Below are 12534 nucleotides of genomic sequence, written 5' to 3' on the forward strand. Positions count from 1 at the left end.
AGTTTTTGAATAATTACATAAGGACATGATATACAAAGTATTTTATAATAATTTGTCCATGACTTTTCTGTGAAAATAAAATATTTACTTTGTAATTTATTTTTCTTGTTTATTTTTTCAAATTAATTATTCTTTTATTTTTTATTTTTTTATATAGATGCATGTTTTTTTTTATATATATATTCATGCATTTATTTTTTCAAATTAATCATTCAAATAGATAAGTATTTTATTTTTATTTTATATAAATACATGTTTTTTTTTTAATTGATGCTTGCTTTTTAGACTATGATGCAAGTCTAAACCAAAGGAAGGGTATCATCATTCCAAATGAATTTAGAAATGCTACGTCCATTGAAAATTATGCAAATTTGTTGTAAAATTATGGAATATATATATAGAGTGAAAGTTTTTCCAAAGACTTTAGTTTCGTGGTCTCCTACTTATGAGAGTATTATTACGATTTGCATTTCTAATTGACTCTTACTATATTTATATTTAAATATTGAATGGACATTCTTTCCTCGCTTTTTTTCTCTCATTGACTTGGAAACTTCAAGGAAGTCTCCTCTTTTTGGAAATTTCAAAAACATTGAATGGGCTCGTCTGCATGCATCGCATTTTAGAAATTTAATAAATATGTAATTGACTTTGTTAGTGTAGACAATAACTCGAAGACTTCAATTTGTGGCCGAGATGGTGTGCGTAGTCTGTTGACTGAGTATTGTTCTCAAGACCACATAATATATTTACATCTTTTGAGCAAAGTGTAACAAAGCCATTATTTGGTTTCCCAAAGAAAGTTTCTCTCTCAATGTTCAGTAGAGAATTAAGGCACCTCTTCGGTGCATATGCAGCCCTCCCTTTTCTACTGATCCTATCCACCCACCATAGCTGCAGTGCTACAAAGAACTGCGCTCCTTCTTCTTGTGGCAATATCCGTAATATTAGCTACCCTTTTCGACTAAATACCGATCCCCAGAGCTGTGGCGACAAAAGTTTTGAACTTGTTTGTGAAAACAACGAACGTCCAACTTTATACTTGGACATGGAAAAGTATTATGTTCAGGCAATCAATTACAGTAACTTCACAATTCGAGTTGTGGATGCTGCTGTTCAGAAGGATGATTGCTTCTCCATCCCTCATCATTCTCTTACAGATCAATTGCTCCGCTCTGCGGACGGCAATTATTATTATCAGCTATTTTCTGCAAACGGTTCTTTGTTAACTTTTTTAAGTTGCGAGAATCAAATGCTGAATCCTCCAGATTATATTATGGATGCTTCTTCTTGCAAAAATGGCAGTGGTCATTCCTATGTCATGGTTGATGGGGGGATCCAGGATGTACCTGACTTGTGCCGTATAAATTTGATTTATTCTGTGCCAAAAAATATGAGAAATAAGTCGTATACAGATGTCCATGATATTTTGGTATATGGGTTCGAGCTTTCATGGTTCTCTTTCTGTTGTTTTTATAGCACAGAGAACCGCTGCAACCTTGATGAAGCCACCATGAAGAACAACTATTGTTTACAGTATAACGATATCACTCCACACTACTGTACGTACTCTTTCTCTCCATATGTATCAGCTTACCTCAAGTACTGTATTATGAATATGCATACCATATTGCTTGGTTTCCGTTTATGTGTTAAGGGTTTATTTTATATTTTAATAAATGTTCTTCACTTCAGTTAAAATTATAAGTTTGTAAATATCAATACTGTTGACCTTTTCTTTTTTCTTGAAATGCACTAGCGAAATTTACCGGAGGGAAGCTGGCACACCTTTTTGTTGAAGGTGAGGACTATTATGGTCTTACATGTTCTACTAAACGATACATTTACTCCGCATTTTCTTCGCGAATGAGTGTTTTTGTTTTTTTTTACCTTTTAATTAATTATCAAGATTTTGCACGCTGATTCATATTTTCTTGGTGATTATAGGTATCGACTGGATATTGTGTCGAACTCATGGGGGTGAGTTAATTTATTTTGTGTAATTATATCATTTTACAGAAAGAGTACTGATATTTATTTTTCTAATAAAATAAATAAAAGACCCTAAAATGTTTTTTTTTTTCAATCCAAGTTTCAATGACGTACATATCAATGTTCGCCTTCAAGTTACCCATAGCAATAGAAGTTTTTTCGGTAGCTAAACTCTTAGATTTTGATAAAATACAACCCTTTTAAAATAATTTAATCTTCTTGATGGAAATAAGAAATAAGATATCACTTCTAATCTTCTTATATCTAAGAGACTGTCTCTTATCTTTCTATTATTTTATAATTTATAATGCTTTTAATTTGAATGAATTGATTCTCCCTTATAGTCAAATAACTACATGAATGATAATTAAATCATTCAACATTTTTTATTTTTTTATTTATTTGGCAGATTATTGTCAATACTGGACGACCACCCCTTCAATTGTACTAAGCTTTCTTATATTCTTTCCCACTGTGACACTTGTCCTTATTGGTAAGTATTTTATTTTGCTTTTATCAGTTTATTGTGAAACAATAAATATATATTATTTTCATTGTGGTTGTATCCTGTAGCTTCTACTTATTTTCATTAAATTTATTTAGTTGTAAAAATTAAGTCCTTAAAATTTAAATATTTCTCATGACTCCCTACTATTTCCAGTTTTAACTTTAGGTTAAATTTATATTATTTTTGCATCAAATTAATGCATCTAATATTCTTTCTACTTTTTTTTTTCAATTATAAACAATAATTTTAAAGCATTAGATGGAAAATGTTGTCATTACACAGAGTATTTTGAAAGTATTTACTTTTTCTTTAGGATAACACTTTTTTATTATTTTTTCTTTCCGTTAATGATCTTATTTTATAAAAACAATCAGATGTTTTTATGTTGTCTGCTTTTCTAAGTGCCTAGCATGATAATATATATATATATATATATATTAGAGTGTTGAGAGGCATGAGGATCAGATTTTGAAATTAGAGAATTAGAATGAAAAATTAATCACACATATATACTCATAACTAAAACCAATGAAGCATTTGTAAAATGTGTTGATATGTTTCAAATGTCTCTATACAGTGATATATCATGTGCTACTGTTCCCATGTGGGCTTTCATGTCTCCTAACTTTACTGATTTATAAATGGCGAAGACGGCATTTATCTATGTACGAAGACATTGAAAAATTCTTGCAAAGTCATGATAATGATCTCATGCCGATAAGGTACACTTACTCAGAAATTAAGAAGATAACCAACGAATTTAGAGACAAGTTGGGTGAAGGAGGCTCTGGCTCAGTGTATAAGGGAAAGCTTCGTAGTGGTCGTTTTGCAGCAGTTAAAATATTGGACAAGTTAAAAGATAATGAACAAGATTTTATGAACGAAGTTGCCACAATTGGAAGAATTCACCATGTCAATGTTGTGCAGCTTATAGGCTTCACTGTTGAGGGATCAAAGCGTGCTCTTATATATGAGTTCATGCCCAATGGATCTCTTGAAAAGTATATTTTTTATAGGGAAGGTAGCGTCTTACTAAGCAATGAGAAAATGTATGAGATTTCTCTTGGGGTGGCTCGTGGCATTGAATATCTACATCGAGGTTGTGATATGCAAATCTTACATTTTGATATCAAGCCTCACAACATTCTTCTTAATGATAAGTTTGTTCCGAAAGTTTCAGATTTTGGACTAGCCAAATTTTACCCAACAAATAATAACACTGTGTCCCTTAGTGCTGCTAGAGGAACAATAGGATACATGGCTCCCGAACTATTTTATAAGAATATTGGAGGTGTCTCTGACAAAGCTGATATATATAGTTACGGGATGTTATTAATGGAAATGGTAGGAAGAAGAAAGAACTTGAATGCATTCGCAAGTCATTCAAGCCAAATTTACTTCCCTTTATGGATTTATGACCAAGTTAGTGAAGGAAAGGACATAGAAGTACTAGAAAATGCCATGGAACATGAAGAAAAAACAATGAAAAAGATGATTATTGTGGCATTGTGGTGCATACAGTTGAAGCCTGTTGATTGTCCCTCAATGCATAAAGTTGTAAAGATGCTTGAATCGGATGTTGAATCCCTACGAATGCCTCCTAAGCCTTTTCTTACCCCACATCAAGAAGATGATAGAGCTAATCATGCAAAGTTATCAGATTCATCAAATGATTGTAATGACTCTACAATTAATGAATGAATTATTAAAGAATATGTGACATATATGTTGTTTGTTAAGAGGAATAATCCATTCAACTTTTTCTAGTTGGTAGACTTGGTTTTAATTGGTAGATATTTTTTTCTGTTTTTCAAAATCAAAATCAAGTTTATTTTCAACTATGATGTTTTTATCTTATTTTTGTGTATTGTTTGTATTAAACCCTATCCTAAAAAATGAATTTGGATGGAGTTGATAACATTCACAAGCCTGAAGATATCACAACTGAAACAGTCAGGTACTATTCAAAAGACTCTGTTTGTGTCAGAGAAAATAATGACCGTAGAGGAGGTTGCACATGCTGTTTGGAATCGTGAAGGCCCCAGGTGATGCGAAGACTGTGATTTAATTGGTGAAGAAATTCATGAGATAATAACTGAGCTCTTTAGACCTGGGAACATGCCGGCTAGATCAATAATTGCATATATCACTTTAAAATTAAAGAATAATTTTATATTATATTCTTATAATTAGAATTTTTATAAATTTTTATTTTAATTATCTAAAGTTTTAATTTAAAAATTCACATGGTTAATATAAAATATATTTTTTTTATCAAAATAAAAAAGAACTAAACGAAAAAATGGATTTTAAATTAACAAATACATCTGTTGGTGTCCTGTGAAAATCTATTTTAACTTCTATATAATTTAATAAAATAAAATTTAAATTATTAAATAAAATTTTATTAATAGTTTATATTATTTTTTACTGTTCACATGACATGTTTTCGTCTTCATAGTAGGATTGATTTGAAGATAGATTTTTTTTAAAAAAAAAAAAGTGTGTGTAAAAATTAATTTTTAAAATATTTTTTTATTTATAAATACTTTTAAAAATTCCCTTTTAATCTAAACCAAAGGAATTTGAGAAACACCGCAACATCCATTAAAAATGATGCAAATTTATTGTAAGAGTGTTTCAATATCACACCGTAAATATGATGTGGAAGCAAAAAACATGTTGAACCTTACTTTTGCAACGGTAGTTGAACTTTTGGATGAATTTTAGATTTATTTTGCAATATAATGTGAGTATTTATTTTATTTAAAAGATCAAAATAATCTTAAATATTTAAAAATGAACTAATAAGTTGGATAACTTTGTTTTCTATATAGTACTTCACTAATTGTATTTTACTTTGCTTTTATTAGCTAATTGTGAAACAATAAATATATGTATATCAGGACACAACAATTACAGCTTAAGAAATAATATTTATTTTTCATGAAAAATTATGAAAAATTAATAAGAATAGTTGTAGTTGGAATTTCTCTTTTCTTCTTGTATCTTTTTCTTTAAAATGAATCCAAAGAAGAAGAAGAAGAAGAAGAAGAAGAAGAAGTAGAAGCAGTAGAAGAAGAAAAAGAAATAATGAGTCTGTCTCTTGTGAAATAAGCGGATTCAGGTTTTTTATTGGGGCACGTTACCGACGGATTTACCAATGAATAATTTAATATTAATATTTTTTAATTATTCCGTCGGTAATTCCGTCAGTAATATTTAATTTAAATTTTCAATTTCGTAAAAAGTTTTCAGAAACCGCCAAAAATTACCGATGATTTTTCAATCCGTCGGTGATTCCGTCTGTAATATTTAAATGAAAATTTTAAATCAATTGAATTTTTTCAGAAAACCGCCAAAACACACCGACGAATTTTCAATCCGTCGGTGATTTTGTCCGTAAAGTAAAACAATTAACAGTGCAATTGGAAGATGAACAGTTCTGGAGCTCTCTGGAAAATACCGACGGAAAATTCCGTCGGTAATTCCCTTTGTAATTGACATGATGAACAGTGTTCACAGTTTACCAACGGATTTCCCGACGGATTTACCGACGGAATAATTTTCTCAATATTTCTGTTTGTATTTATTGATTTTCTGGTAGTGACTATGGAAGTGTAGGCCATCAAGAGGTCCTCCCCTTCTTTCGGTGGGAACTCTTCTTGCCATTGACTTCGACCATGCAATATCTCCTGCAAGTCTCTGATCCAAGATGGTTATGTTTTAATTTTATTCAACTTCGAGAATATACGGTTTAATGTATCTTTTTTCTATTTGTATCCTTCCATCTTCCTAATGTTTGATACAAAATACCCACTAGCACCTGGTAGCTCTTCTAGCCATTGACTTCGACTCTATGCTTGGTTTTTCTGTAATGCATTCATTTATATCATTATTGCTTGAGTCCACTCTGGATTTGAAAGAGCTACTTGTAGTTTGTAAGGGACTTGTCTGGTTTTGAAAGAGCTTTCAGTGGTTTTGCTAGCTTTTGAGATGACACATGATTTTTCTTGATTATGAGTGAAAGGTATTACCTCAGTAAGAGAATCTAGAATATTAGGAGATGAAGCAAAGTGTATTACCTCAAGGGCTCTTTTACGTGCTCTTCTCCAATCGATAATTGGACCGGTAGTAATTTTTTTTATTTTAGTTTTAAAAGTGTTTTTTTTAAATTAATATTTTTTAGTGTTTTCAGATTATTTTATTGTACTAATATCAAAAATAATTTTTTAAAATAAAAAATATTATTTTGATATATTTTCAAAAAAAAAAACTTTAAAAACTATACTACTAAATATCCTTTTAAAATATAAGCTCATTATTATTATTTTTTAAGAGGAGAGATGGGTGAGGAATTTGAGGAATACTAATTTGACTCTAATAAAATAAAATTCAAAGTAATATACACGTGTCGTGCCGAGTAGAAGGATGATAGCAACAATCTCTCTTTTTTTGCTATGAACCTACATAACAAATTTTAAAATATTTTTTATTTATAAATATATTAAAATAATATATATTTTAAAAAATTTATATTTAACATCAACACACAAAAATATTCTAAAAGAATAAAAATAAATAATTTTAAAAATAAAAACTTAAAATTTTTTCAAAAATACAATTTCACCACCACACTCCCATAAACACAATAAATTTATAACCCCTTCCTCTAGCACAATGTTGATTATATTGTACATGTTTGACTAACCAAGTCGGGGCAACACAATTTAATTAATCCAGTTGGTGCATGTTTGACAGCTCATTCTAACAAATAAATCAACTGAAGTGATTGCGATCAGTACAAAATAATTCAGCCGTACAACACAATATATTAAAAAATTTATATTTAATATCAATATATAAAAATAATTTAAAAATAAAAATATAAAATAAATTTAAAATTTTTCAAAAACATAATCTAATCAAGTCGGTGCAGCATATTTTTGGAGGTGATTGCGATCAGTGAGGCTTTGCAAATCAGAGTGGAATCTCCCTTTGAAAATGACGTTAAGTGAATTTTGGAGACACTCCTCCAATGCTTTCAGCTGGTTTCGAAATTATATTTCAAACAGTCTTCTAAGAAAAATCAATTTTTTAATATATATATTTTATTATTTTAATATAATAATATCAAAAATTATTTTTAATAAAAATTATTTTCAAATATTTTTAAATAATAAATACTTTAAAAAATAACTACACCTCAAACCCATCTTCAACCTTCCTCTTTCAACCTCTCGTGACAATCACACCAACTGACTCGAAGCAATACCAACCACCCACATCACCGGTACCTAGAACCAACAATCCAAAGTGACCATCACTAGCTACCCTTCTCCTTGACCGGACTAGATAAACAACCAAGAGTTTCACCATCCAAGATATTAAAAAAAATTAAATTTTATAAATTATTTAAAATAAAATAAATAATAATTAAAAAAAATAAATAGTAAATATGATAAATATAAAAATTAATTAAAAAATTAAAAAAAAATATTTTTTTATATTTATTGAAATATCAAATTTCCTTGAAATTACTTAATAATTACAAAAACAATATCAAATGATGAAAAAACCTTGGATATCCGTTTAACAAATTCTACTTTTATTTGTAATTTCTAGAAAATATATTTCATCAAAAATAAAAATAAAAATAAAAACAAAAATAAATATTTTTTTAATTTAAAAATATTTTTCATTGATTAACAATGAGAAATTTTGATAGTGTTTTCCACCGCAAAACAAATGGGGCCATAGTTTGTTGTGTCAGCAACTTCGCGTTAAACAAAAGAACCGAAAAGAAAAAGAAATTAAAGATAGTAATCTTTAATTATACTTAGATGGTGTTTGGCGCTGCGTTAGCTTTTGCTTTTTTTTTCAAACGCAGTATTATGGTGTTCAGTTATCTTCAGCAGCTGTGTTTCGGCCATGGGACCCACAAAAAATTGATTTTTTACCTGCGGTTTGCGCAAGCAAGTTTTTCCTGCTTTTCTTGCATTGTTCATGTTAATTGTGTTCAATGAACAGTGCAATTAACATGAACAGTGTACATGGTACACTGTTCACTGCACTGCGTGAACTTATCTTTCTTTTTTTTTTTTTTTTTTTCTTTTCTTTTTTTTAAGTGTGTTAATTTTTTTAGTGTGTTATTTTTTAAAAAAAAAACTAGTTTAGAGTGAATTTTATACATGATAATATTTTATCCAATTTTATTACATGCTAAAAATATTATGAAAACTGTAGTTTTTGTCGGATGTATTTCGTACGTAATGGAATTATAAATGGTTTCATGGAATAATAAAAAATATTTTATATAAAGTATGATTTATTTAATGATATAATAGCAATAATTAAATCCATAATATTTAAATTAAAAATCATCAGTATTAATATATATTTTTAAAATTATTTTATAACCTCAATTTTAAAATTATTTTTAACCAAACACATTAAACTACTTTTTCTTTAACCTCAATTTTAACTACAGTTTTAACCAAACACCTATTTTTTCAAACCAACCTCAACTAAAAACACTTTTTATAAAACAACTTTTTTCAAATCACAACCACAACAGCTACTGCAATACCAAACACACTCTTAATTCTCCGTATATTTAAGAGGTCCTCCCTTCTTTTGCAGGAGCTCTTCATGCAATTTCCTAATTCTTAATTAATCAGTGAGACTTTGACCAAGCAAGAACTCGAAGACTTTAATCTGTGCCCATTGATTGATTTCCTTTCGTATTGATCCAAGATGGTATTCGTAGTCTGAGGATGAGTATTGTTCGCAAAAACAAATGGGAAGTATAAAAGGATCTTATTGGCTGCATGTGATTGTCTGCTGTTTGGGTTCATCTTCATCGCATTTAGAATGGGTCTTGATACACCAACTCGAAGACTTAGTAAGTGGAGCTCTTCCTAATTATTAATTTATCAGTGAGTCTTTGACCATGCAATAACTCGAAGACTTTAATTTTTGGCCATTGATTGATTTCCTTTCGTATTAATCCAAGATGGTGTATTGTTCTCAAGACCACATAATATATTTATATATCTCTTGATCAAAGTGTAACAAAGCACATTATTTGGTTTCACAAAGAAAGTTTCTCTCTCAATGTTCAGTAGAGCATTAAGGCACCTCTTCGGTGCATATGCAGCCCTCCCTTTTCTACTGATCCTATCCTCCCACCATAGCTGCAGTGCTACAAAGAACACCAGCAATTACTGCGCTCCTTCTTCTTGTGGCAATATCTCTAATATTAGCTACCCTTTTCGACTAAATACCGATCCCGAGAGCTGTGGCGAAAAAAGTTTTGAACTTGCTTGTGAAAACAACGTCCGTCCAACTTTATACTTGGACACGGAAAAGTATTATGTTCAGGCAATCAGTTACAGTGACTTCACAATTCGACTTGTGGATGCTGCTGTTCAGAAGGATGATTGCTTCTCCCTCCCTCATCGTTCTATTACAGAATTTGATAATTACAAGCCATATAGTTTCTTCGGGTTTAATTACCCAACCAATAAATTTCTTACGTTAACTTTCTTATGCTGCAAGAATCAAACGCTGAATCCTCCAGATTATATTATGGATGCTTCTTCTTGCAAAAATGGCAGTGGTACTGCATATAATTCTTCTTCGCCTAGCAGTATTTCTTCTCCCAGCTGTGTCGATATGGAAGGTCATTCCTATGTCATGGTTGGTGAGAGATTATTATCAGATGTACCTGACTTGTGCCGTATAGAATTGCTTTATTCTGTGCCAAAAAATATGAGAAATAAGGGTTCGAGCTTTCGTGGTTCTCTTTCTGTTGTCATAATGGCAAAGAGAACCGCTGCAACCTTGATGAAGCCACCGTGAAGAACCACGATTGCTTTAACAGTATCATAGGATCAGTCGGTACGTACTGTATTATGATTATTTTATATTTTAATAAATGTTCTTCACTTCAGTTAAAATTTTAAGTTCGTAATTATCAGTAGTGTTGACCTTTTGTTTTTGGGTGAGGACTATTACGGTCTTGTATGTTCTACAAAACGATACATTTACTTTTACGCATTTTCTTCGCATTTATGCGAAATCAAGAGAAGGACGTGAGAAATCAAGAGAAAAACAAGAAAAAATGAGAGAGAGCTTTGAAACTTGTAAGATTGAAAGACTTAGAACATTAAATTAAGGAAGAATCAAGTGAAGGAAGACATAAGAAAGGTGAGGAGGGTTGGCCACACTAGGAGGAGAAGAAAAGTTGGGAAAACTTGGCTTGGTAAGCATGAAAAATTTAGATTATTACTTGAATGAAGTGTTTTTAGGTTTATTTGAGTAAGTTATCAAACAATGACAATTAAATTTGATTTAATTTCTTATATTCTTGATTTTTGTTAAATTAGGGTTCTTATGAGAATTTGGGGTTTTGAGAAAAGTAGTAAACATGATGGAATTGAGGTAAATTAGTATAGAAATAGTGAATGTAAGTAGCAATTAAGAAAGAAATTGAATAATTTTGAAGAAAAAAACTTGTAATTAAGGATGAGGAAATATAGGGATGAAGTTTTGATTGTTTTATGTTTGAGAAATGATGTTCTTTATCTTATGTGAAGTATTCAAAATATGAACAAGTGAAGAAACATCATGAGAATGTGAAAAGAAGGAATAAATAAATGGTGGAATAGTTCATGGGAGAATTCTTTAAGTGAATTAAAAGAAGAAAATTGATTAAAACTATATGTTGAAAATGAAGTGATAAATGAATGAAAATTTTGGTGTAAACCCCAATTAAATAAAAAAAAATAAATATTACATGCTTCAAATTTAGGCACGTAGGAGAAATAATAATGTAGTGCAATTTGATTTATTCAGGAGTTGTTTCGGGAGTAGGACATCAGGCAGGAGGAGCTGGGCCATCACGAGCAGACGGTAGGTGATTCATCTCTTTCTTTAAAATTCAAAGTTTCATTATTAGTTATGAGTTGTTTATGACATGTTGATATGGAAGAAGTAGAAGAAGAAACTGCTGGTATTATAATGGGGATGTTGGGTGGTTGGTATAGAATTACCGGTTGGTTAGCATGAATTACCGGTTAGTATAGAATAGTATGGAATTACCGGTTTGTATGGAGTTACCGGTTAGATTGGCTATTATAAATAATAGCCGGATGTTGGGTAATTTGTATGGAATTACCGGTTATATTGGCTATTGATAGAGAATAGCCGGATGTTGGGTAATTCGTATGGAATTACCGGTTATATATTGGCTATCGATAGATAATAGCCGGATGTTGGGTAATTCGTATGGAATTACCAGTTATTTATTGGCTATTGATAGAAAATAGCCGGATGTTGGGTAATTCATATGGAGTTACCGATTTGATTATTGGCCATTTAAGAGGGTTAGTCGGGTTTGAGGTAAAATTTGTGAATTACATATATTAAACAATGAGTGTTGGTTACAGAGGTCTTATAAGTATAAGATTAATAAATCATGAATGGGTTATTAATGTTGATATATTTTGAAGACTTGTGCACATAATAGCTTTATCATTTTTAATGTGTTATCTTCCTTATTTCTTATTAATGTTATGTATACAGGTTGTTCACGAAGTGATGCGGAGCATTAGATATAGGTTTTGTGTTTTAATCTGTTTATTTTGTGGGATGTAATATATTTGCTTTATATGTAATTTGTATTATACGTAGATTGTAATATATGTGTCATGAAGATGTTTGCTTTTGGTACTTATATATGTAAAAAGTATGAGTAAGGAATCAATGGTATTAAACTACTCGAAAAGAATATTTATTAATTATAATTATGCATGTTTAAAAGATGGATGCATGTTAATGTGATAATTAGTTGAAGATGAATCTTTTGAATTTATAATTGTTTGTAATTAATGTTTTATATGTTGATGATGTAAGGTTGAGAAAATACAATGAAGTATAGTTATGTGGAAAATTGTATGATGAGATGAGATGAGATATGATCCAGGATGGTTGGATCAAAATGAAAGTTTTGAGTATTGTGATTGAATGAA

General features: G+C 30.1%; 1 protein-coding gene and 1 long non-coding RNA gene across 2 annotated transcripts; both read left to right on the forward strand.

Moving 5' to 3' along the window:
* Positions 1-709: 709 nt before the first annotated feature.
* On the forward strand, positions 710-4266 carry LOC118053339 (rust resistance kinase Lr10). The gene is made up of 5 exons (XM_073405775.1): positions 710-1562; positions 1760-1801; positions 1948-1980; positions 2402-2485; positions 3078-4266. Exons 1-5 carry the CDS (start codon positions 815-817, stop codon positions 4199-4201), a joined length of 2031 nt encoding a protein of 676 aa, XP_073261876.1. The 5' UTR covers positions 710-814; the 3' UTR covers positions 4202-4266.
* A 6325-nt stretch (positions 4267-10591) lies between these two features.
* On the forward strand, positions 10592-12153 carry LOC118053344 (uncharacterized). Its single transcript, XR_004688351.2, has 3 exons — positions 10592-10766; positions 11360-11416; positions 12089-12153. It is a non-coding gene; the product is annotated as an uncharacterized lncRNA (long non-coding RNA).
* Positions 12154-12534: the final 381 nt, after the last annotated feature.

The sequence above is a fragment of the Populus alba genome, chromosome 17, assembly GCF_005239225.2.
Source record: "Populus alba chromosome 17, ASM523922v2, whole genome shotgun sequence".
Lineage (NCBI taxonomy): Eukaryota > Viridiplantae > Streptophyta > Magnoliopsida > Malpighiales > Salicaceae > Populus > Populus alba.

Bases quoted from the DNA above. Each gene is read 5' to 3' on its own strand.
- LOC118053339 (XM_073405775.1), top strand. From the start codon at position 815: ATGTTCAGTAGAGAATTAAGGCACCTCTTCGGTGCATATGCAGCCCTC. The intron at 1,981-2,401 runs GTGAGTTAATTT...TTTATTTGGCAG, and splicing joins ATTGTGTCGAACTCATGGGG to ATTATTGTCAATACTGGACG. The intron at 2,486-3,077 runs GTAAGTATTTTA...GTCTCTATACAG, and splicing joins TGTGACACTTGTCCTTATTG to TGATATATCATGTGCTACTG.